Source organism: Falco biarmicus, chromosome 6, assembly GCF_023638135.1.
Source record: "Falco biarmicus isolate bFalBia1 chromosome 6, bFalBia1.pri, whole genome shotgun sequence".
Classification (NCBI taxonomy): domain Eukaryota; kingdom Metazoa; phylum Chordata; class Aves; order Falconiformes; family Falconidae; genus Falco; species Falco biarmicus.
Window position 1 is genome coordinate 58477048 of NC_079293.1, and position 27164 is coordinate 58504211.

A 27164-nucleotide genomic window follows, 5' to 3' on the forward strand; every position below is an offset into this window, starting at 1 on the left:
AAATTTAGGCACGCTTTCCTCTCCGCAGCACTTGGGAAGAGGCACAGAGAAATGAAATGACTTTCCCAAGGACATCGTTGTAGGCCTGGAATTCAAACCCACTGACCTGAACCACAGCTCAGGGCCTGAACTAAAAAGATTTTCACCTCCTGTTACAAGGTAAGAGTTCAATAAAAAGCACAAATGAGGAAAATTGTACCTAGGATCCATAGCTAGAATTAGACATAGATGGGTGCGGATGCCTGTGAAACTGTAAGCTTGTGAGTCTTCTTTAGCTGTGTGACCAAAAAGCTGGGGTGCATATACTATTTATACACAGAGATAATGACTGCCTTAAGCACTGACATTTCATGCCAAGGTTGGCAGGGGTGCATACCCTGCACTGTGTCCCTCCCAGGCATTGCCCTTCCATGGTGAAGTGGAAGCTATACCTGCTATCGTTTAGGGGTAGGTGGGAAATTTTCTTCAGCCTTTACTCTGTAAATATTATACAGAATGCAACTCAAATTTCACAAACCACTAGCAAATCAAATCTCCATTACAATCACTGACCTCATTCTTTACCTGGAACAATTCTCTCCAGAGATCAGTGATTTAAGTATATCTATCCTTGATAACCCAGTAATCCTGAAAATGAAATAACATCTCTGATGTAAGCAGCAAGAATCAATAACCATTAAGTACATAAGGACACTTTAATGTATGAAGTGTATGGGTATCCAAGTCATGTCATCACTAGACCCGTTCACTTTGGTAATATGTAGGCACCAAGGACATGCAGAGTTGTGGTCCTTGCAGAGCACATTGGATGGTCCAGGTGCTCAAGATGTCATAGCTCTGTAAATGGGACTTCCCTGGAAGAGAAGCGTTGAGTGGAGAGTTTTGCCCAGCATGTGAGCACAGGCTGCACTGAGGGTTAGCTTTCTGCAACAAAACAAATTAATTGGATGTGGCTGAAATGATGCATTTTTTTCTCCAGGTATAAGCACAGCATTAAATAAATTACTGTTGCTGTCAAAGTGCAATGAAGCTAAGATCTCACCTCTACAGATTCAGCTATGATATTCACCAGGTATTGGGGATGGCAGGAAAGGAGAGAGCTGCTTCATAGAAATACCTTCCCCACATATTTTCCCAGACTGCAGGGTTTCACACAAAGCAGAACAAAGCACACCCTTAGTAGTTCTGTTCAGTTCCATACAGCTGTGTGCTGCAGGTGGTGCCCTAAAAAATGTTTATTTTGCAGCACTGCAGGCTGCAAAGCTGCATTCAGTGAAATAGATTCTCCTTCATTGCATTCTCCCTTCTTCACTCTGAATCCCTCTTTTTAACAGTGTCTGTCAACTTCCACCAGCATCACCCAATGCACTAAACGCTTTGTGTCGCAGGACAACGGAATAGTTGTGGCTGCTTTGCAGCCCCTATTATCACTGTGGACTATTCCAGCCCTTCTTTGCATACATAAATGCTAAATACCCAAATTGGGACAATCTTTGTTTTATAAGAGCATTTTCTTACACACATTAGTTCTCAATTTTTCCCCATTCTGAAGATTTTCTAAATCATGACCATTTAGCTGGTCTAAGTATAGAGGCCACCAAACTAAATTTTCTGTTACTTCTTCAGGGTAAGCTAAATTAGCAATTTTGTCCAGTTGTTTGTTTATCCTGAGCAAAATCCACTCCTTGGGAAAGCTGGCAAAATATCTGTGCATCATCACATTTAGTCTCCAAGGTCAGTGTCACACAATGAACAATACCACGCTGTTAAATGGGATTACAATGGGGACTCTCCTGACCTTTGGGGTCTTTTAACATTCCAGTGCTGTAACTAATACTTTGTTTAAGCAGCAGGAGAAATGAAAATTCCTCAACATTTCACTCTTAAAAAAATAAAATCTGTGTTGACCTGCACAAAATTAGCAGTGGCATTTGTATGGTTCACAATCTGATGCCGTTTGCTTCTAGGACATGTTCCTTGGGAGAGAGAAGGCCTCTTGGAGACTATGAGTATTCTGCACCTCCTCAGCAGAGCATCTGTCTGCAATCACTGCAATATTCCATAGCCCACCCTGAGACTTGCTTTTTAGAAAGTATGAACTATGGGGGCTTTATAGCTTTTATCTTAGCTGTCATATTCTTTCCACTAAGTAATCCACAGCAAATATCACATCGATGTGAAGCCTAACCTTCTGTAGTTGGATTCCTTGTGAGCTTACTGGCAAGCTGTACAAAATACACTCAGTGTAATGTTTTCAAAGACTGATATAAGTGGTCCTCAATGATGCTAAATTCCTTTGTAACATTTTATCTGTAGGCAGTAGAAAACAGCCTTAAAAACATGATGCAGTACCACCAGTCCATAAAAAAGCCAAGATCAACATTAGCTTGACCATTGTCACGAATGTACAGAAATACAGATAGAAAGCAAGTAACCGATTTGTAGATTACAATTTATAGTTTTACAGTTAAAGTGCAAGATCCATTTAAGTGCCCATAAAAGAAAACTGAAAGGAAAGGTTTCTTTCTACTAGCTGGAGACAAAAGTGATCTAAAGCTCAGGTTTGTTGAAAGCTAGTTTGCTGAAAACCAAGCAATGTCTACTCTTCTGTTATATGTCACTGAGCAGTACCAAGTAATTCCTCTGTTTCTCACCACATTTAATAAGACAGTGAATTTATGCTAGTATTTCTATTAGAAAAAGAACCCCATACACACAACTGAAAATGTGAAAATGATGTAAATGGTAAAGTTGCAAGTAGCAGGTCTGGAAAACTGACCCATACTTACACTGTGTAGCTCTTTACCTATGATAATCATATTTACAGTAACATGAGTGGAAATATAAAATCAGCCATAGTTGCCTACAGCTAGTGGATTACCAACAGTTTGTTATCCTGAACCATTCCCCTGGCTTGTAAAGAAAGTTAGAAACACAGATCTGTTTAGGCACAGACACACAAAACCCCTTGTTGCATCAGGAACAGAATTAGTATTGAACTATATATTCCTTGAGTTTCTTGTTCATCATTCATTACATACAAAAGACTAAGGCAGAAAAATAACCTGGATATCTCATTTGAAGGGCTTGAGGACAGAAAAGTCTGCAGAGGGATCTGGACAGGCTGGATCAAAGGGCTGAGGCCAATTGTGTTAGGTTCAACAAGGCTCAGTGCCGGGTCCTGCACTTGGGTCACAACAACCACACGCAGCAGTACAGGCTTGAGAAAGAGTGGCTGGAACGCTGCCCAGAAGAAAAGGACCTGGGGTGCTAGTTGACGACTGGCTGAATATGAGCCAGCAGTGTGCACAGGTGGCCAAGAAGGCCAACAGCATCCTGGCTTGTATCCAAAACAGTGTGGCCAGCAAGACTATGGCATTGATTGTCACCCTGTCCTTGGCACTGATGAGGCTGCTCCTCAGATATTGTGTTCAGTCTTGGGCCCCTCACTGCAAGACGGTTGCAGAGGTGCTGGAGCATGTCTGGAGAAGGGCAACGAAGCTGGGGAAGGGTTTGGAGCACAAGTGTTATGAGGAGCAGCTGAGGGAACTGGGGTTGTTTAGCCTGGAGAGGAGGAGGCTCAGGGGAGACCTTACCGCTCTCTACAGCTGCCTGAAAGGAGGCTGTAGACAGGTGGGTGTTGTTCTCTTCTCCCAGATGAGAAGTGACTGGGCAAGAGGAAACATCCCCAAGCTGTGCCAGGGGAGGTTTGTGTTGTGTATTAGGAAAAAATTCTTCACTGAGAGGGTTATCAAACACTGAACAGGCTGCCCAGATAAGTGGTGGAGTCACCATCCCTGGAGGTATTTAAAATATGTGTAGATGGGGCTCTTAGGGATGTGGTTTCATGGTGGACTTAGCAGTGTTAGGTTAACAGTTGGACTTGATGATCTTAGAGGTCTTTTCAAACCTAAATGAATCTACGATTTTATGAGTTAATAACAATTGTTTGAGTGATAACAATTGTTTCTAAATAGATTTGTATATTTATTTTTATCTTATTTAATTATTCACACTAATTTTATTGTACTGATCACTTTGTCTCTTTTGCATCAGCTGTAGCTAGTCAAAATTGCAGGTGTGAACTATCTGGAGAAAGGGTTGTTTTTGTATTCCAGACCTGTCTAGTGCCTGCCTTACTACCTACTTTGTTAAGGTCCCTTTGCTCTGCTGCAGTGCAGCAAGTTGAGGAGCATGGAGGACACCTGGGTTAGCTCCACTGAAGGGAGGCAACTGGGTTTCCAGGTGAATCAGTCACCAATCTCTTCCATGCAGAGCTCCCAGAGATGTCTTGACACAGAGATTTATTGTCTTGAACTCACCTAGTCCTTGGCTGTAAAGGAATTATAGAAGACTGTATCCTACAGCACAGGCAGCATCTATAGGGCAGGAAAGAGGGTGGTGGTGTGTTGCAGCACAATCAAACTAGTAGGCTGCAACAAGGCTTTTCCCTTGGCTAGATTCTACTGTCTGTGCGGTATCTCCTTCCTCCAGAGGCCAAACCACACTGCTCCTTCTCTACCCCTCTCCCACAATCCTCAGGGCTATTTAACCACTTAGCAGGAACGAGCTACACCTGCACCTTATCTACATCAGCCAACCCACTGCCCCTGAAGCCAACCCACAGTTGTATATTATCAATGCTAAGTAACCCAGATTTATTCCTCTACACTTGGCCATTTACAGCTAGGCTGAGGAATAGACAGGTAGAAAAGCTGCTCAGTTTTGGGTAACTGAGGACCATATAGTATATTATGGACTGTCCAATCACCTTACATTTACTTCTTGATCTAGTTAACTAAATTTCCTCTCATTTACCAGTATGATCAGTCTTGGGACAACATATTGGAATCTTTTGAACAAAAGATTTATATGGAGGAAGCCATGCACGTAGATACTAGTCCAAATTTATGTGTATAGAAACAGTTTTATTTGCAGTCATGTATATCTCCATCTGGGTATAAACATGTACGTATCACCAGAATAAATATAAAAGTGCAGATTGTCATTGAGTGTAATTAAGTCAGTGTTTATGTCATCTTTTCACCTAGGTCAGAGACAACACAAGGCAAAATGATTAGTACAGGTAAATACAATTGAAAAACCTACCATTTCTCCCCAAAACAAATTGTTTTCATTCCTTACAAACTTTCTGCAGTGTATCAGTGGATTCTTATCCTCCTACAAAGATTTAAGGTTTCTGTTTTTGATTTTCATTCAACATTTTGATTTTTTGGGAAGAGCCTCCCCCATTCTCCTCCAGTGCACATTGATTAATATGGTTAAAGACAGACTGATCACTTTTGAGTCCTGTGAACCGATCAGTGAACCTATTTTTACTGTTGAAAAATACTCCTTCATTTTGGCTTCTCTTTCATATTCAATCTGGTTTTCACAAATATAGCTGTAATTTGTTATTATGTCACAACTTTTATCCTATAGTGCAATTTGGATGTACCTAGCTGTAAATGATTTGTGGCATGGTCAGTTGGTCAGTGGTTCAAAATGGAGATTAGGAAAACAGACTCTGCCATGTCAGCAGTTCTTACAGCAATAAACATGTATAGTGGAGCTTTTTGTATACAGGTGTCTTGAACTAGCTGCATGACAACAGTTTCATAACAAAACTAACAGAGCCAGGGTCTGTGAATGAATGCCACAACAGTCTGCTATTCTGGATGTTCTGCTAGAGGAAATCTAGAAAAGACGGTAAAAGTGAAGCTATCTGCAAAGACTTACTGCAAGGAAGATCTGAAGAGAACTGTGAGCCACTTCTATGTACTGATATTCAAGAAAACACCCCGAGACAGTGATATAGCGATGATCCTCTGGTGCCCAGTCTGGTGCTGGTGTTACTGAGGTCACGGTGCAGCCTGGCCCATTCTCCATCCACCAAGAACGATGCATTGAGATATTAAAGGTCAGAATGAGATCTGTTTCCTGCAAAAACACAAGTGAAGTATTAATGTGCTGGGAGGGTACTCCAGTATCAAATGAGATTTCACAGGATGCATAAAGAAGCAAAGAGCAGTGGTAAAACTGCATTGTCACATGAAAGGTAGAGGAGCTTGCCAGCAGCAAGCACAAGTAGCTGTACCTTGGCAGGCAGAACTGCTTTGGAGCAGAAGAATAATCCTGCAAGCCAGGATCTGTCCCTAGACATTATGGTAGCCTAGACTATAGCAGTAATTTCTGTTACAGTGCGCATTTTCCTGCGGAAACCATAAGCACTGATGAACATAGCAACCCTCCTCTGCTCAGTCCCTAGAAATACAGCCCATACTTTGGCTGTCTGAGGTATCAAACTATACAAGAGTCCTCAGGAACCAGTACTTCATAGACTTTAATATGTGTGGGTGATCTGCAAGGGGTTTTGTCTCATGTGCCCTGTGAAGCACACCTGTGGTAGCTCTACTGAACTATTGAAGATGTCAAAAAAGGATTCTGTTTGCTTACAAGCAAAACCTCTTTGTAATGCCTCTGTCATATTTCTAACTTCCTAGGAGTCCTAGTAAGGAAACGGCTAGTAAGTGTTGCCTTGTTAAAAAGAAGGGGCAGAGGCCTGCAACATTTAACTCCTATGCAGCTACTGCAATGGGGTAACTAGTCAGCCATGCTTTACATTAAGATTGAATTCATAAATAGTTCATAAAGGATTAATAAATGATTAATATAAATCATAAACAATACTATGGATATGACTGTCATAAATTATACTTGGTTGCACATTACTTGAGGGTGTTATACATAGTCATAACAACACTATGGACTTTGTGGGTTCTGTAATAGTCTACAGTGTTTACCAACCCTTTATAAATAATTTAGAAGTATAACCTCATTGCAAAGTGTGACTAGTCTGTGCGCACATGTGTTCAGTCATGCAAAAAAAAATTGCTTTTAAGTAATCTGCAAAGCCAGACTCTCCCCACACCTAACCTACATTTTCTTCAGCCTGTTGATTACATTAATAATTAAGATTCTCATAAGGATTTTAAAATACAACTATTTAATTAGGTTTACCATGCCAAAAGGAATAGAATGCCATTCTGTAGACTATATGTTGTGTTCACATTTCCCTTCCTTTAAAACTAGTCATTTTTCAGTCCACTTATTTTCCCTTTTTTGCACTAACTCATGCAAAGGTAACCACCCAGGAAGGTTTTGGATGATGTCATGAATGACATGTCAATCGATCTGTGATTACACTGGACACTGTAGTGTAGCTGAATGTTTTTTCCTTAAGTAAAGTTGCAGTTCTTGTCTAAAAGTGCAGAAACTTTGTTCAGGTAAAAAAAATCAGTTACTATCCTCCATAAGCACACCCAGCTATCAGATGGCAGGAAGGACCATAGATATTTTTGTGATGAATAATTACCCCGCATTCTCATAATAGCCCAATCTGGCTAATAACAAGCAATAGGAGAAAACATGTGATGTTTCACATGAATTTAGTTGTGCAACTAACTTGAAGCATTTAAAGGTGATCAAAGCAGCAGTGAACATTTGTATAAACTATGCAAATTTCCCCCAAATGGATGTACTTACCTATGGCTATAAATCTTCACCCCAAACAAATCTCTCCTTTCTCTGGACCCCTCCCTACCAAAGCTGCAGGCACCGGAAAGTGTCTGAGAGATGTTTTTTGGAAATGGCCACTTTTCCCTTACATCTAAACCAGAAGACTATTTTTCTTTCTGGAGTCAGGGCTGTTACCACCCCTTAGTAGCACATTGGCCTTCTCACCTGGTGTAAGAAGTTGAAGAATGGGTATCTTTGGAGTAACATTACTTTTAGATTTATTCCTGAATGACTAAGATTGGAATCCATCATGTTATTGTCAGAAGACCTTTAAGCCATTCTCGTTACCATGGAAAATTCTTAACCTCTAGTATCTTATCAGAGATGCAGCATGAATGAATAGGACTCATTGTCTGGCTCTATTTTGTCATTTGCAATACCTTCAGAAGAATTGTGATGGACTAAAAATACTTTACAAAGTGCAGACAAGGGAAGAAGAAGGTATTTCTTGAAAAAGAAAGGGATAAACTGGCTTGCAGGAACTGAGTATTTGTTATGCATCTGCCAGATTAAGTTAAAATGGATGAAGAGGAGCTAGACAGAGAAGTCAAAACTGGCCTGTGTGGCTAGAACATCATTGCTCTAGAGACAGTTATGTTTACCTAAAAAGGGTGCAGTAATCAAAAACTTTACACATGAAAAGCACAAGTAGATTTCCAAGTTACACAGGAAATTATTCACACATTAAAATATTATTAATTGCATATGTAAATAAAACATCACAAAGTCCAGCTTTCTTCCATTGCTGAATTTATTCCCAGATAATTTTCTGAAATAATTTGTTATATTTAGGCAACTCCCTTGCTCCCAAATCAACTTTTTGCAGTTAATTTTAATGCTATGATTAGGACTAAATAATCTTGTTTTGTTCAAGAATAGTCTTTTAGTGCTTAACAGGAAAAAATTGCAGACCTTTATCAGATCTATATTCTATTTCTATCTCTAAGTAATCAGTAAAATGCTGTGTTGTTTCCTCTGCTCATAAAATAGACCTGATACTTGTCACAGAAGTGTTATATTCCTTAATTCTTTATAGCAGTTAGACCAAACAAATCTTACTGAAAGCCTCAACTTCAAATCTTAAAGAACTTGGAATAAAGTGGTTAAGAAGGCTTTCAAGAAGCATAGCTGTTACAGATTGAACCAATTAACAAACAAGGTCAACCTCAGAAAGCAAAACAATAAACAGACGTGAAATCTGATTCTGGTAAGATTAGACATCATCCGTGGCTCAGGGTCAAACTTAGCTGGCATGAGAATGATAATGAAACCAGATTTTGACCAGCCAACATGTACGTTAGACCCTGTAAATTCATATCCCCAAAATAAATGGAGTAGGAAGAAATACAGAAGGAGCCTATTCACTTCAAAGTCAGCTGCAGCACAGTAAAATCTTCTCAGGTATAAATTGTTATGGGCTTTGAACTTGTTCATAACCTTCAAACCATGTCCCCCCATATGCAATCATATCAGCAGAGCAGCTCCTGTTGCTCAATAGTGAAGGTCACCCAGCTTGCGAAAAAGTTTTAGTTTTAAGTGAGAAAACTGTTGAGGACTTGGATCTCCTTGTAGAACTGTGTAAGCTGAGGAGGGGATGATGTATCCATCATTAACATCTTTTATACTGAAAACATTTAGAGCTATTTTTGGACAGACTCTGCTTGCTATTTACTTTGTTCACTGTTTGAATACAGTTTTAGTGGACACAGACAAAGTCTACACTGGAAGCTGGGGATTTGTTGTACTCTCCAGTGTATTTGCCGTCTGTTTTCTTTCCAACATCTGTGGCTCAAACATTGTTCAGGGAAATGCAGAGAAATAGTCTGATAAGCCTTGAATCTATGAAACTTAACAAGAATTGTTGATACACATTGGGCATGCCGATATGGTGTGGTTCACAGTCTGTATGTCAAGGAAGATTTTATTATCCTAAATTCAACAAACAGCTGCTTCCTTCATGGACACAGAAATACATCTGTATGAGCTTTATTGATGATCACTGTGCTGTTTTTGGAAATCCTGCTGGTATTTTGTAAAGCCTGTTAATGAAAATTGGTGCATTAGAGTAGATGTTGATATTCATCAAGGAGGAAAAAACCCAAGAAAATATTTAGTAGGACCTCTTTGCTGACATTCTTAAAATGCACTGATATTTGTAATGGTCAGAAGTACTGCTGGATTAGACAAAGGATACAGTTTGGAGGTCTCAGAGACCCAGATTTCAGAGATTAGAACCTGAGACATCTGCAGACTAAATCTGTAATTTCATTTCAGCTTAGTTTGTAAAAACCGCTGAGCTCTGATGGTTTTGTGGCTGTGCTTAATATGCTAGATAACAACTTTTGCTAGGGTTATCTGCACAGTACATAACTTTTCCTGGCTGAGGACAGCTGATGACAGAACATGGCAGCAGAAAGCTTTGAAAGAGCTTCCAGAAAGAAATACAACCTCCTCTGCATTAAGAAGCAACAGTACAGCAGTGCTCATAACGAATATAGCTCTGTGTTTATTGTATTGCTATTAGTACGTATTAGTAAGTATACCATCTCTGTGTAGTAATAGCAATATATTACTGTTTCAACTATTTCTGTCTGGTGCGGCTTAGAGAAGCTGATTCCAAACACAGTGCCAAAAGAAAAAAGAGGCAGTAGTCATTCAGGCTGATTCTCCTTGAAAGTCCCGGAGATCTCGCAGACTCAGGGAAATTAAATTGTACTGACTTCAATGGTTGAGGCTTGCTGTGTCATGGGAAATAAGTTTCTCCCATTTTTCTAATTAGGAATTGCTGAAATCTGTGCAACCCTGCCAAGCTTCTGTACAGGTTTTGTCAAATACAACCATGTAACCACTTGTTTCATTTTTCAAACTCAAACTAGCAAGAACAAGTTGCTTGGAGACTGAATGATCACACAAGGTTTCAGTGATAAAAGAACAGGGTCTGAAAGCATTTGTAGTTCTGGATGCCTCAGATGCACAGAGGCCTCTACAGTCATTTTTTTTCTTCTGTTATCTCACTTTCCCACTAAAACTATCTCCCTTCAGGCAGTACCATTTTCTCATGCAAGCAGACTTTTTCCTGTCTAAAGAAAAAACTGCCCTCACTGATGGGCCAAAATAGAGCTTGGCAGATGTGTTTCTTTTCATTTTTCCTTTTTGTTTTCATTTTTTTTTAATCCACAGTTGATATACAGGAAATAATTGCTGTATAATTGTGTAGAGATCATGGATATTTAAGGTTTCTGATCTTTTTTATCTTGTTGTATCTGACCTGATTTTTACCTTGTCCACTTTTTGTATGTGTGATGCTTTCCCTTTCATATGAATTTTTTTCAGTAACCTAGAATCCTGTTCTTTAATTTCATCTTACAAAACGATTTTGCACCATTATAATTTCAAATTTAATATGGAATTTGATTTACATATGTGTCATTAATTAAATATGATTTAACCAGTCCGAATCCACCCAAGAGATTTACTTCTGAAGTTTCTCCATGAAAACCAGCAAAAATTGCCTTACTGTTAGCTTTTCTCAGTTGTCTGTTAAAAATGTTCCAAATGTATCTTAAGTGATTTCCAATGCACTTCCAAAGACGTTGATGAATTAGTTATAGAGATACCAGCATGAAAGAAAGAGATGACTCAGGTGTTCTGATTTTCTTCTCCAAAATGAAACTGGAGTCTTATATTAATGAAATACTGTAAAATAGACCTCAAAAAGCATACAGGGATTGACATTGTCACTTACTATTCTGTTATAAGATACCTATCAATAATCTTACGAAATAGAGCTGCAATGTTATCTTAATTAAGATCCTCATATTTTTCTAGTATTTTAATATGTAGACTGGCAAACCTAATAATTTTAATCTGCTCTGTTTCAACTCATTAAAAAAAAAAACAAACTGCTAAACTCCAGAATATTAATTTAATCAGTTCAGTGACATCAACATTTTTTATTAACAATTTTGTTAAAAAAGTTTCTATCTATATAGTTCTTAAATTAAAAATATCAAAAGGAAGTAGAAACTTTCAGTTTGTATTGCAAGGTTAAAATGATTTCCCAGAATATTTTTCATATTTAAACACTATGTATTTAGACTAAGAATGTTCTGGGTTAAGATCCGTTGAATTTTCTTTTGTGCAGAACAAGAGAATTAAGCCAATTCTAGTAGATGAATGTTACTTATCACAGGGACTGAAAGATTGCAGTCCCTGTGCTATCATACAGAAATTTTAATTTAGCTCATGTACATATTTGATAAACATCCTGAGCACTAGATTTTTTTAATTTCTTGGGAAATGATTTCTGGAGGACTTCAGCTTGTGCAATGATAAAATACATTGAAATAGGCAACTGACCAGAGGCACTCACATCCCAGAGTAGTATCTAACTGTGGAATCTTACATATTACTCACTGTGGAGTAATCAGGGATATCATTCTGGAAGTGAGAAAATTTATTGAAGGAAATTAAGTTAAATGTTTTGAAAAATTAGTGGTTTGCCAAATTGCTATTCTCTGGGAAAACCAGCTTGTCTCCAGACTGTTAATGTGGGTTTACAGTGAGCAGTTTTCCAGCCTCAGGTGATGTTATGTAGCTTTATCCTTACTGGTGGGCATGGGGTTATTACCGGAACTTATTACATCCGACAAAAACTAACTTCTTTCATTCCAAAAGAGAATCCTATTCTAAAGTTTAGATTAAACCTGAAGGTACAAAGATGCAATTTAGGTATTTACTGGTGTACCAAAAGATGATGATCCCACAGATATCTTATTAGAGAGTCCAGCTTCTGCTTCAGGGTGAACTGAGCAGCCTGGCAGGGGTCCAGAGCTGGAAACAAGGTGGTGGAACATGCTCTCTTTTCCCACATCAAAGTGGTGTTCCATGAAACAAAACTAGCAAAGGATTTTATGATTATACTAAACTCAATGTGGTTCTGGATCTCTTTCTGAAGTGATGTGAATGTTATGAATGGTTCCCAAACCCTGGTTATTCATTTTGAGCTGAAAACACATGATTTCACTGTTTCCACAATGCATCAGCACTGCATTGTTATGAGTATGGCATAATGCTTTTAAAGAAATTTAAGTTCTTTAGCTTCTCAGGACTGTCCCATCCCGTCCCGTCCCCTCCTTTTTAAATGGTAAAGGAGGCGTGTCTCTTGGTTTACCCAGGCAAATACACAGATCAATAGTGCTTAGAATTCAAAGACACAAATATAAATAACCTCTTAATTCTAAATAAAACCCTTATAAGCACAAGGACATCTTATATTTGGATAATATCCAAATATGCAGACCTTCCTGTGAGCTGGGAACACAGTTCTGCAGGCTGTAAACAGGAAAGGTCTAGGCCTTGAGTAAAATAACAGCATGAAATGTATATCCTTAAAATCCTTTTCTAGGATAAATGGTTTACTGAGTTGCCGAAACACCTCAAGATTTTGCTTGATCATTTCTGTGCAAGGCAAAATTTTAGCATGGTCCAACATTTAGTAAGGAAGGATGCAGAAGTCTGTGGTGTAGAACTTACACATCAGCTGCTTTATAGAGTATATACAGAAGGAAATTCCAGCTGATGTCATTTGTTCAGTGTCCCTTGGTTATTACATAGTTTTAGGTGCTGTAAAACAAAATGCATGTGTACAGTGACAAACCTTTGTTTTGTTTCCTATGACTTTTTATTCTCATTTAAAATGTAAATAATTATCTTGTCTAACTTTTTTTTTTCTTTACACAACTCAATGCATTCATGACCCTAAGGTGGAACTCATGCCTACAGTGAAGAAACTGTTTGAATCAGCCTCTGCTGCTAAATCTAGAAAAATCTGCCACCTGCAGCATGTACAGGAAACAGTAAGTACACTTCAACAAAGTTCTCAGAACACAGAAACTGTTGTTAGGACTAAAGTGGTGTTAAGAAACATGAGATCATTTTCATGCAGAAGGGTTTCATGAAATATCAGGCTGAAGATAAATATATGTTGTACATAGTGCTCTATAGTCTAAGCACTTCCAGCAACCAGTGATTTTATACACATAAAGATTTCAGAATAATTAAAAAGAAGCCTGGATGAGTCGGGAAATTATTACAAAACACATGGAGTCATCTTACTCAGTTTGATTCAAATCTAGCCCAGGTGAATATTTTCAAAAGGTTTTACTTCTGTGGGGAGGTTGCAATGAATTAAAGCATCAATTTAAAATGCATAGCTAGTCCTGACAACCCACTTGCATTCTCCGTATGAAATAAAATATCCAGATTAAAATGGTTTGTATTCCTCTGCAGTCAATAGAAAGGACACAGTTGAAAGAGAGTGCTAAGTATTCCTAAAGGACTCTGAAAAGCTACTCAGGGAAACTAGATAAGATGTTGAGCAGGAAGCCAGCCACAGACTGATGGCAAGGAAGCACAGAGACAGAAGTGGAAGCATGGGCCACCTCTATAGGGCCTTATTCCCCCTGTTCAAGAAATGGTGTGGAATAATTATCCTTCATCGACTACTTCAGGCTCTTTCACTATAACTTCTTCCACTATTGACCAGGCTGATAGATGTCATCATCTGCAGAATTAGATTCAGATCTGAAGCTGTACAGCATTCACCTAGCTTGCAAATTAGGGCCAGTAAAACAAAAGTCAAATCAGTGAAGCCACACCAATACACACCCAGCATGACATGCACAAAATGTGTGTGTAGCAGTCCATAGTAACACTGTTTATAGTGTTATAATATAAATATAAAATAAATATATATTTATAGCAAGGACATTTTTGACCATTGGTTTGGCACATTTTACACCTAGGAGTGACTTTTAGCAATTCTAAAGGGATTACGCAGCTCCGTCTCCACTGGTTAACATAGGAAAACCAGTGTCACAGGTTTCAGTGCTCATGTGTGAAAAAAGATCCTTTTGCCTCAGCTATACTTACACCACAGACTTTGGAAAACAGCTTTAGTTCCTGTCTGAAAGGTTGTATTTATTTTTTACATGAAAAAGACATTTGTCATGGGAACATGTTATATGACTCTGATAAACTTTAGTTCATAAAGAGTTCATTTGTGTCCTTGCAGGTGATGATGGTTATTAGAATACCTAAGGCTATATTCAGATTTGATAAATCAAATCTTTTCACTTTACATGCAGGAATTAATTTAACTGTAGGTGAAATTGCTCTCTTTTTTTGTGGTGTGATAGTATGACACTCAGCTTGGTCCACAGATTAGTTTTATTAAAACAAATTCAATTATCCACTACTGTCATCTAAGTACAGAAATAATAAGATCTAACTTATATTGAGCACAGAGTGAATTACAAATGTTTTGTATATCGTCTGCTTCCTGCATTGAGAATTATTTGAATTCTTTCTAAGAAACAAAGTGCACAGTTTCTCCTGTTCTAGAACTGATAATTCCTTTCTTTCTTTTTTTTTTTTTTCCCCCTCTACATTGTGCCTCAGAAATAATTTTGATTAATGAGACTACTCAGGAATTCCAGTTTTAGCTAGTTTTAGCCTGCAAAATGAAAACATCAAGAATGTGAATAACACTGCAAAAAACGTGTTTCAACATTTTCAGGAGAAAATATTAAACTTTCCAAACTTGACTTATTAGGGTGCTGAGGCTGCATTTGCAAACTGGAAAATGTTATCAGTCCACTATATCCAGTGTAGGTGATATGGGTGCAAATACTTGATTCAGAAATGAAAAATAAACTATTCACAAATTCTATTCTGACAAGTCCCATGTAAACAAACTAAAAAGAAACTTTGTCACCTACATTAATAAACAAACTAAATATCAAACAAGCTGATGCTAGCAAACATTTCAAGCGAGTGTCCTTTCCTCTTGTGAGCTATTGCAAAGATGTGGCAATGCCCACTCCTTTAGCAAACTGCAGCCTCCTAAGAACAATTCAAAGCCATTTAAAAAGATTTAGTGCATAACTTTGGGTGAATGTATGGCTTTTATTAAGTTTTAAAAAGCAGACCCTAAGGAATAATATTATGATGCCATGCTAGATTTTTTAGCTAGTATGAAGAAAGTACCTCATGTACTGCAAAAGAAACTGTAGCAATTTAAATCAGTTAAAGTACTAATCCATAGATGAATAGCCTATTGCTCTTTTACATGTTGACTATGTGGCGTGCAATGCTGCAAAAGCATAAACGACTACCTGCACATAAGAATATATGTATATTCTTACGTATAATACAAGAACACCAAAATTAAGATGGCAAAATTACCTCAATAAAAAGATCCATTATTTTGTTAATCTTACACTTAGCACCAGTTTGTACCACATATATACCAGCCTGCATAATATACACAAGCTGTACAAAAAATATTATGCAGATTCAGTGTGCAGCTTTACAGTTTTGAACTGATGGCGCTATTAGGTGGTAACAAGTAATTTTCCGGATATCACCCTATTTCTTCCTAAAACTCTACATCAACTCGTGTTTCCTGTGATTTAGTTCTCTTTCCTGTTAGATACAAATATTGTCATCTGGTCTTTTGTGGGAAGGTATAATTAACAAACAAACCATATTAGTTAATGATGTACCAAATGCTGTTTGGTATTGGATTTTCCAGTGTAGTCTTGCAAAAGATTTATTCCCTTTTTAACAGTTAGATTAAAATTAGTATAAAGAAATATAGTACAGACTGATTCAAATATTTCATTTTTTAAACAGTTTTTGTCGCTGTTTTGTAATTCAGGTATTAAGGTGCAAATATATATAAGAGATATTTTATAAAGGACAACACAGAAACCCCTATTAATTGAAGAGTAGGATCTAGTATCTGGTGGGCACCCTTAAAAATTAATTCCTAGATCAGCTATGTATTAATGATAGCTCAATGATGGTTCATGTCAGGTGTCAGCTCCACTTTTGCTGAAGCCTTATGTCTGGATGCTTTGCTCCATCTCACAGGGTCATACCAAAAGGAAGATTGCCCTTCAGTTCAAATTTACATTGATTGGCCCCAAGACAGGTTGAATGTGGGGGATCTCTGGCTCCGCTCTTACACAGGACTCGGCAGTTTGCTCACTTTTCAACAAGAATAGAGCCCTCTCTGTGACTGAGCGCTGACTGACTGAGCAGCTCTGCTGGAAAAGACCTAGGGGTCCTGGTGGCCAACAGACTTCTGGGCTGCGTTAAGTGTCACCAGCAGGCCAAGGAAGGTGATCCTTCATGCCTGCTCAGCACTGGCAAGAGCACACCTGGAGGACTGGGTCCAGTTCTAGGCTCCCTAAGTCAAGAGAGACATGGACATCCTGGAGCCAGTCTAACAAAGGCCACAAAGCTGATTACCGACTGGAGCACTGGGTGTCTGAGGAGCAGCTGAGGGAGCAGGGCCAGTTCAGTGTGCATAGCAGGAGGCCTGTGGGGATGCTACTACTGCCCATAAATATCTAATGGGAGGGCCTAGGGAAGGCAGAGCCAGGGTCCTCTCAGAGGTCCACAGCAGAAGGACAAGAAGCAACAAAGACAAGCTGGAACACAGTAAACTCTGACCACATGTAAGGATTTTTTAATTTTATTTTTTTTTAACTACGAGAATGGCCTAACACTAGAACAGGTGCCCAGAGATGAGGTAGAACTCCATCCTTGGAGTTATTAAATATTTGACCAAAAAAGCACCTGATCAATGTCATTTAATGGGCCCTCCTTTGAGAAGGGAGTTGCACAAGGTGACCTTCAAATCTAAATCATTTTGTAATACCCATTTCTATGCACTTGGAGGAAAAGAAGGTTATGAGAAACAGTCAATATGGATTCACTAATCATGCCTGACCAACCTGATAGCCTTCTGTGATGGAATGCCTGGCTGGGTAAACAAGGGAAGAGTGGTGGATGTTGTCTACCTTGATCTCAGCAAGGCTTTTGACCCTGTCTCCCATAACACCCTCATAGGTAATCTCAGGAAAAGCAAGTTAGATGAGTGGACATTGAGGTGGATTGAGAACTGGCTGAATGGCAGAGCCCAGGGGGTTCTGATCAGTGGTGTGGAGTCTCACTGGAGTCCTGTAGCCAGCGGTGTTCCCCAGGGGTCAGTGCTGGATCCAGTCCTGTTCAATTTATTCATTTATAACCTGGATGAAAGGACTGAGTGTAACCTCAGCAAGTTAACTGATGATACAAAACTGGGAGGAGTAGCTGACACCCTAGAAGGCTGGGCTGCCATCCAGTGAGACCTGGCCAGGCTGGAGAGTTGGGCAGAGAGGAACTTCATGAAGTTCAACAAATGCAAGTGTAGGGTTCTGCACCTGTGGAGGAATAACCCCATGCACCAGTACAGGCTGAGGGTCCACCTGCTGAAAGGCAGCTCTGTGGAGAAGGCCCTGGGAGTTCTGGTGGACAGCAAGTTGCCCGTGAGTCAGCAGCATGCTCCCGTGTCCAAGAAGGCCAGTGAGATCCTGGGGTGCATCAGGAGGACTGTGGCCAGCAGGTCCAGGGAGGTGATCCTCCCCAGCTACTCTGCCCTGCTGACACCACATCTGGAGTGCTGTGTCCAGTTCTGGGCTCCACAGTTCAAGAGAGATGGGGAACTGCTGGAGAGGGTCCAGTGGAGGGCTACAGAGATGATGAGGGAACTGGAACATCTCTCTTAGGAGGAAAGGCTGGGAGAGCTGGGCCTGTTTAGCCTGCAGAACACAGAGGGGATCTTATCAAAGCATATAAATTTCTCAAGGGCAGTTGTCAAGAGGACGGGGCCCGGCTCTTTTCAGTGGTGCCCAGCGACAGGACAAGGGGCACTGGGCACAAACTGCAGCACAGGAAGTTCCTTCTGAACAGGAGGAAAAACTTCTTTTCTCTGAGGGTGACAGAGCCCTGGCACAGGCTGCCCAGAGAGGCTGTGGAACTTCCTGCTCTGGAGACATTCAAAACCACCTGGACGTGGCCCTGTGCAACCTGCTGCAGGTGAAGCTGCTTTGGCAGAGGCCTGGACTAGATGATCTCCAGAGGTGCCTTCTGACCCTGACTGTTCTGTGATTCAAAGTGTCTTTCCTTGAAGACTTGGAAGTGTTGCTGCTCTTCAAGAAACAAACAGAAAAACAGCCAAACAACCAAACAACTCCCCCTCCCCCAAGTTGTAGCATAGACTGTTTTCCTGCAGCATGAATATCTATGGAGTATTCCTCAAAATCCTACTAAGATATACTGGGGAGCATATTAGTAGTAAAAGCACAGCTACTCAAATCTGGCTTGTACGCTTTACAGGGAAAACATACTTCCAGGAAGAAAGAATAGATTTTTAGCTTACATGCTTTCTACCTTAATATAATGTGGGCATGTCTCCTACAGCGTAATGGGGAAGGAAAAAGGTGCATTAGAGTGTGATAAATATTGGCCCCAAAGATTTTGTAGAGATAATTAATGATGCAGCTACAGTTAGGGCTCTCCTCTATCTTGCCAATGAAATATCACAAGTAATCAGGAATAAAAAACAAGGTGTTCCAAAATTTAGGAAATTTATTTCAAAATATTTTCTGTCTTTTGAATTCGACCCATTTGAATCATATCATCACTGTACTTAGGTGTGCATATTTTATTTCCAAGCAATTCGTGCTGGCTAGCTAAAATTTAACTTAAGAAAATCTCTTCAGGATCCAGCTCTGTATCCAAAGACCCTCCAGTTTCCAGCCAGGATTAAGATGAAACACTAGGAGCAATGATCTTTAATGAGCGTAGCTTTAGAGGAGTAACTAGAACAGAGCTCTATCTCTGTAGACTGAATCAGTGATTGAAAACTTTATTTAAGAAACTGACTGGGAGTAGATTTACCATTCTGACTGTAGTGTCTATGTCAGTTTCTTAAATTAAGTTTTCAGGAGCTGATTTAGCCCAGGGAAATGCAGAAATCTGGTTGAAGCATCTCTTGGGGCTGCTTATACTAAATTTTTTGTTTGTGTTTAGTGCTAATGCAGAATTAGAGGAACTCTACTGTCAAGATGTTAGAAGATCGATGCTTTTATTACTTTGAATTGGAAAGCTGGTATACACAATACAACAGTCACAGGGGGAAGAATGATACAAAGAGCTCTTCTTTGATTTCCTGGTGCTTAAGAATATTGCAAAACACTGTGAACTCAAGGAAGTAGAGTTCATTTTTTTTCATCGAGGAATAAACATAGTATATCTGGTTTATTAAATATAGACCGGGTAAAAATATTTTCAAGGAAACGTATATCTGCCCAATGGGAAAATACATAATCTTCAGTAAATAATTCATTTTTGCAGTATCTATATAATCACTTTGCTATGAAGTGCCAGTAATATACCGCATGTCTTCTGTCTCTTTCTTTGGAGTAAAACTCTCATAAAATACTTTTAAGAGGGATCCTTTGTTTACACAAAGGCACATCGCTTTTACACCATCACTGACATTCTTTTCTTTCTTGATTTGTAGTATTAAAGATTCCCTGACTTTTTAGTACCAGAACAGTTTTCTATGATGCGCATTAGAGCAATTCTGACTTCACTGGGAATTGACTTTGCCCAGAGAAAGTAGTAGTAAAGCAATCCCTGTATGCGTCCAACCTAATATAAATGGTTTAATCTGTGTCATCTATAAAATATTATTACACTTAAGGCATACATATCATAAATAGAAAAAAAAAATCTAATCTCAAAAAAGAATGGCAGAGTTAAGCCTGAAAATAAAGACCACATAGTTTAGTCCTCAAAGGTTTGGAAATTGTAAACTCAGTTCTGCCCTAGTGCACCTCAAAACTATATGGTATTAATTACACACTATTTTTTCACCTGAGCTGAGAGCACAGCATCCTGTAAAACTTCATCATTAAGTTACTCTCACACATTTCTCAGTCCTTTAACCTATAGAGACTTACAGCTTAATCCAAGATAACTTCAGAATTTATTTAAATTTTTTGTAGTCAATAATTTCATTAAATTAATGGGACTCTCACAGCATGTGAGATTAAATCTATTGCACTGAGACAAGTCATTCAGATAAACACTTTCCAAGACATAAACTGAATCCATTGATGTATCTTTCCATATTGATGGTGACATAGGTGTCTTTTACATTCTGAGTATGTTTTTCTTGCTGCTTTTGGTAAATATACCGTGATTCTTTTGAAAAGAGAAAAGACTTAAGTGCATACTGAGAGATTGCAAGTACATTTGAGGAAAGAAGTAGCATTCAAAATCATCTTGATAAACCTGAGATTTGTCCTGGAAAGTGCTGTTCAGCAAGGACATTTAGAAATTATGACATTTAGGTTGAAATCACTAAATATGCAAACACAGTATAGGTAACCATAGTCAGGGTATTGCTCTCTCACAAGGGAGTGGAATGTCATCATGGTTCACAACCGGAGTAGAAGTCAACACTGTCACATTGTAGCAGAAAAGGAATCATCCTTCTGGGCTGAATAAACAGGAGGGCATTCTGCAGCACTGATGCAGCTCATATTAGCTTAGTATTGCCAAGGCATGCGGACTGAGTGGAGAGGAGCCAGAAAGGAGCAATCAGAATGAGCAGATATCTGAAAAGAAGACCTATGAAGAAAAGTAGAAAGAACTGGGCTTTCCTGTTGCAGCACAAACAAACTAGGAGACTGCAACAAGGCTTTACCGTTGGTCAGGTTCTACTGTCCATGCCAATCTCCTTCCTCCAGAGGTCAGACCACACTGTTCCTCCTCCATCTAACCCCTCTCTCCTAATCCTCAGGGCTATTTAACTACTTAGCAGGAACGAGCTACACCTGCACATTGTCCAGTCAATCAACCCACTGCCTTCATTCCTCTACAGTTTCCTAGCTTGAAGAGAGAAGGCTGAGAGCATAACTGGCTGTTGAGAGGAATGGAGTGGCCTGTTTCTCTGTCTGTAATGGAGAGATGCCCATTATTGGCCCAGGAATCAGACTACATTGTAGAGAGGCTAAAAATTAGGCCTTGGGGAAAAGAGTTTCTGAAGCCAAGGGAGAAGCAATCACTGAAATGGACTGCATGGGGAATCTGTGATATATTGTTGCTGGTATTTGAGAACAAGGTAGACAAACTCCTGTCACGTTTTCATGCATATTTAGGATGGGGACATGGACTAATTGACCTACTGAGTCATTCAGCAGTGTGGATCTATGATTCTAATAACTGAAAGCATGGTTCTGGGAATGCATAATATTTATAAATCTGCAACACATCACCAGTCATTCCACTGAGATTTGATATATTTAATATAATAATTGGAATTACCCCACATGTAAAGCATTAACATAACTGAATTTAAATATAACACTTTTCCATGGAGTTTTCTAACAGATATGAGCAATTTTAATGCAAGAAAAGGAAGCCTTGTTTATAGAACTAATTTTATGTGAATTGCTCTCTATAAATTTTTTCTTCTTTCTTAGGTTCCAAACTTTTGACAGGATGATTCCTATAGTACCACACAGCCCACTATGTGGAACTCTTGAAACAGAGTATGACTTGTAATGTCTGGAATGCATATCTCTAGCTTTGGTGGTCTACTTCTGAGCTAGCCACCTATATGGTAAATGAAGCTGAAACGGCACTTTCAGGGTATGAATCACCTCACCAGGTGTAGAAGTCTCCTTCAGTATGAGGTGAATCACACCATAAAATGTTTTTTGTTTACAAGTCCTTTGTCTTTAGAGCAGATCTGGATACTAATCTTAAGGTAGATACCTGCATTCAATGGTACTCCGTATACTTAAGAAACAAAATCAGAAGTATAGATACCCTGGAATACATATAGATCAGATGAAAAAATAAAAATTCATATTTATTTACATATACATATATGTATATGTATAACCTGTGAGCCAACTGCATGCTTTCTATAGTTAGATGTGCTAAGAAGACACTGCAACTAGAAATACCTGGTATGAGAACAACTATTTGATAAGTTGAAAATTCCCTCATGCATTATATATATAATGTGGAATTTCCTTTAGAAGAACACTGAAATTCTGCTTGAAAATTAAGAAAATTATTTGCTTTGACATGTATGTATGATTCCAGACCTCCTTGAGCTTTTTGGAAACTTGGGATTAACCAGCTATAAACTCATGTAGCTTGAGAAATTTAAGGACTCTGAAACAAGGTTCCTGGTGGTCTGTGATACTGGAAAACTGATTGCTGCGTTAATCGACTAAATGGTTAATTGATGGGTGCCTGTGACCTCTGGGAACTGCAGCAGTGCTGTAGTCAGTTCCCAGCCTTCAGATGACATTTTGCCATGGCTGTACTGCTCTGGATTGAAACTAAACCTCCCAAACTTTCTCATTGGAACTAATCACCAGCTTCTCTGACAAATGTCTGATATCTCCCCCCAAAACTAGAAAGAAAACAAGAGCGATACTGTATTTATAATAAATAAAAACTTTCTATAGAAATCATATTTGACATGTTGAAGTTGATTTAAGTAGCCACAACAAAAATTTAAAAAAATACATTTTGCAGGCAGCTAACTTTAACCTAATTCTGTGAAGAGGAATTAGTTTGCAAGCTGAAAACAGACTGAGTAAAAGGAGACAATATGGAAATCTAATGCACCTGGGATTCTTTTTTGGCAGCATTAGCTTGAATACAAATGTTAAATTGCCACCAAGAGGAAGCCATGAATGCTGAGTTATAAAAAGTCTTAGATATTAAAAAAAGAAGACATTTAATATATTAATGGTAGGCAGTATAAACAAGTATTCAATAATTCAGAGAGATGAAAAGGACAATTTTTATTTGAGAGACAGACTTTAAAAAATAAAGTGCAATAAATTGATAAGTTATTTTATTAAACAGGCAGAATAGGGATGAAGTAGAATCACAGAATCATTTAGGTCAGAAAAGATCTTTAAAATCATCAAGTCCAACCATTAACCGAGGACTGCTAAGTCCACTACTAAATCATGCCTCTAAACATCACATCTACACGTTCCAGAAATCTTTTTTCCCCACCTGAAGTCAGTGGAATTTCCTGAAGTTTAGCTTCTCTTTATGTTCACTGTAATCTTGAAATGATTTGTTAAAATATAGTAACATAAATGAAAACATTTGGAATCAGAAAAAGCTTGTAGTAGCAGTGAGCATGTTTGTTTCAAAAGATTAATATATGATATCACTTGATTTTAAATTTAAATCTGCTTGCAAAGTGGCCCTTGATATCGTCTAGGTTTTGCAAAGGAGAGCCAACCTATAATTAATTCAGTCTGTGATTAGTGAGACAGGTAACCATGTGTATAAGTTTTGCTTTCTATGTATGAACCTGAAAGAATTTTCTTAGTTTTCATTTTCAGATGATGATTTTCATATCTGTTAAGTCCTAATTTCCTACTCAGTGTTATTCCACTTCTTAGCTGCCATCATACTTGTGATCTTTATTCTGAATAATTCCAGTCTCTAATTGATGTATTTTGTTACTAACTGTAATTATCAGCCGATATTTATGTAACATGCCTATGGATCCACTGGCTCTCGATCCCTTCACAGAGTTCATATGCTTTTGAAATATCAGTAGATAAGGCTCCTATTTCTAGCTTCAAACTAGATATTAATCATTGGTGTAATGTACAATATGTCATCCTGATAACAAACGGATCAAAGTTTATAATTCCTGTTCTACATGCAAGGGCCGTGCTCTGTGCAATATTGCAACTCTAAATCATTCGTTAGTGGCAGTGTTTGCTTGGTAGTGATAAAAATTTTCACTGGATCTCTGGATATAATTATATGAAATCAAGTTTCTGATATTATGACCGAATGATGAATCAAAGTGAACAATCATACTATACATTTCCTATTAAAATCCAGTTATTACTTTCTTAGAGATATATTATTCCTCTGATACAAGGCAGACAGTTTGACTAAATATGGAAAAGATCTATGACAAGGTAGAACTAAATCTTTGATAAAATCCAAACGGAAGATTGTAAACTCCTTGATCAGGTGAGGTGGAAAATCCTATCAGTAATGGAATACTTATTAGATATATTTTATAGAGTGAGACCTTCATTTATTTATCAAGCAGAAATAAGACAGAAGGCGGCCTCTGCCCAATGCTAGAAAATGGCATCAAGTTCTTTAAGCTACCATCTATACATTGCATAATATAACTGAATATCTGCCTGGGTATGTTTTTACACCATTAGAAATGAACATCTTTAGGAGAAATGCTCAGAACTGAACCGATGCAGCGATACATGCATCCAGATATGTATCACTGCCTGTATACGTATGTGAGCATGTATACATATACTTACACTCACTTTCTCTTTATATGTAAGGAAGCGCAGTAAGTGAAATCAGTGGACAATGACCCTCCTGATGATGACATCAAACGTTGACCTCTTGGTACCATAACCTACATCAGGGAATAGATTGCTGTCTCTTGTTGGGGCTTCTCTTACTTGTATCTTAATTACATCTTTTATAGATACAATACCTTTTTTTATAACTTACATACAAGGCTACCAATGAGCATAGCAAATACAGTAAGCTCCCCTAAAATTTATAGTAGTAGAAGTTAGGGCAGGATAAAACTCACTTAACTTTTACATTCTAAAAGTTAGGTATCTAGACAAAGCTACCTCCCTGCTTGAGTTATAGTCATGGGAGAGGAGCAGGGAGCACTAGAAGGCAACTGCTAACCCTCCTGTTTTTACAGGTGTGAAAGATACTTGTGATAAAGTGTCTTGTAAGGAAATAACTATTTTCCACTGGCCTAGATGGCTGCTATAACCTAAATGCCTGAACTTCAAATTGGTACAAGGTGATTTGGCTTATTTACTGTTTTTCTTAACATTCCTGAGGCTAGAAGAGATCCTGATTCCAGGTCTACTGATAAGAGGGAAAAATTTCAATATTAATGTAAATGTACTTGAATTAAACGCCATGCATTCCAATATTGAAATCTCTTCCTTGTCCTCCAAATTGCATACTTTTGACTGATTTCCTGAAATTGAACCAAAATAAATGACACATATCCTAACAGATACGTATATGATTACATGTGTCTGAGTGCCTGGTGACATATACAAATTCTATTAATATAAGGATATTTTTTGTATCCATGTGTGCACGTTGTGTGTTCAATATTCATGTAAAGGTACAATACCTTGTAAAAGTAATAACCACTACTGCTCTGTTGCATGTGCTTATACATCAAGGTTATATTGGGACAAACATTAAAATTCTGTTTTCATTTGCTTATGATTTTTTGACTGCAAAAGAGATGGCTTTATCTAAACTTGCGTAAGTTAGGTACTTTCCTTTAAAGCCCCATTGAAGCTATTCACCAGTGAACACCAGCCCTAAAGTCTCTACGCACTAGTCTTAATCTACTCATAGAAGGAAAAGACAAGTACATATTCATTTGCCTCAGATAAAAGTGAACAGTATTTCCTTTGGTCGAGAGCATATCTTAAACAGTTTCATTCATTGTGTCAAGGTTTTTAATAAATGGATAGAAAAGGATGAATAACATGGAATCTGTGAAAAGTTGAATCCTTTAATGTGTTACTGTATTATTGTCAACAAATCATAGTCAAAGCTATCTTTATTTATCTGATATCTGAGTTAGAAATCTATTTAAAATTAATATATCAAGATAATGAACTTCTTTCCTTAGTTTAGTATGCAGAAAGAGTATAAAGTTTATTGAAAATTCTTATTAGCAAACTCCCTGATGTTAATGTGTTGTTCAAATCATCACAATTGGATCAGTAAAAACAAAACTGTCTAATTTAATGGGAATTCTCTTTAAAAAAAGGCTTCCATTTTTGTTTCATTCACTTTAGTAACATTTGAGTATAGGAATACACATTGGCCTGGAAAACTACAAGTCTGGTAAAATGGCATTGCAATCTGACCAAGAAGAGGAAGGTAACATATCGTACTTATACATGTGTTATACATGCAATATGTACACTGAAAACAAAGAATAGAAGGACTAGTCACCTCTGTATAAAATAACTATGGAGAAGGAAAAATAACATTGGTAGATAATATTTGCTTCAACACATCTGAAAAATTCAGTGCAGAATCTTTACCATTCCACCCTCCTTTCGTTACCGTCAGCACCATGCTGCTATATATATTTTCAGAAATCTTGAGTACATGCTGTAGATTCCTCTGTAATCAGGAAATTGTATATTAAAAAATAAGTAAATTCTAATTCTATTTTGACTGATACAGACCCTGAGTTCTTTTTAGATAACCATACTGCATTTGATTTAATGAATACTTAGTTTTATAGTCTGTGCTGGAACCCCATCTATCTTCTAGTCATTATGATAATGATGTTACAAACTGACATATGAGTTATTTCAATATGGGCTTTGTGTGAGGGCTCATGCCAAGTGAACCACCCAAAGAGGAAAAATTTGTCTTGTGACACTGAAATTCAGTGTGAGTTTGCAGCTTAGATGTATGTGCCTTTTTAGCTTTAATGTAACTGATGTGCATGATGATATTAACTAAGAAGGTGCACAGAATTATTCAGCCACTCGCTTAGAGGCCCTGGGTGGGATTGGCTTGTACAGTAAGATCCACATTGCTGTGGTTATATGGCTCTCAGTATTTAACCTAAACAAAAT

At 38.2% G+C, this 27164-nt stretch overlaps 1 protein-coding gene across 1 annotated transcript in view; it reads right to left on the reverse strand.

Annotated features, from left to right (window-relative positions):
* NKAIN2 (sodium/potassium transporting ATPase interacting 2) overlaps positions 1-27164 on the reverse strand; it is a 572965-nt gene that overhangs the window by 82922 nt on the left and 462879 nt on the right. The window contains exon 4 of the mRNA XM_056344570.1: positions 5740-5940. Within this exon, the coding sequence (XP_056200545.1) occupies positions 5740-5940 (201 nt within the window). The remainder of the gene's footprint in view (positions 1-5739; positions 5941-27164) is intronic.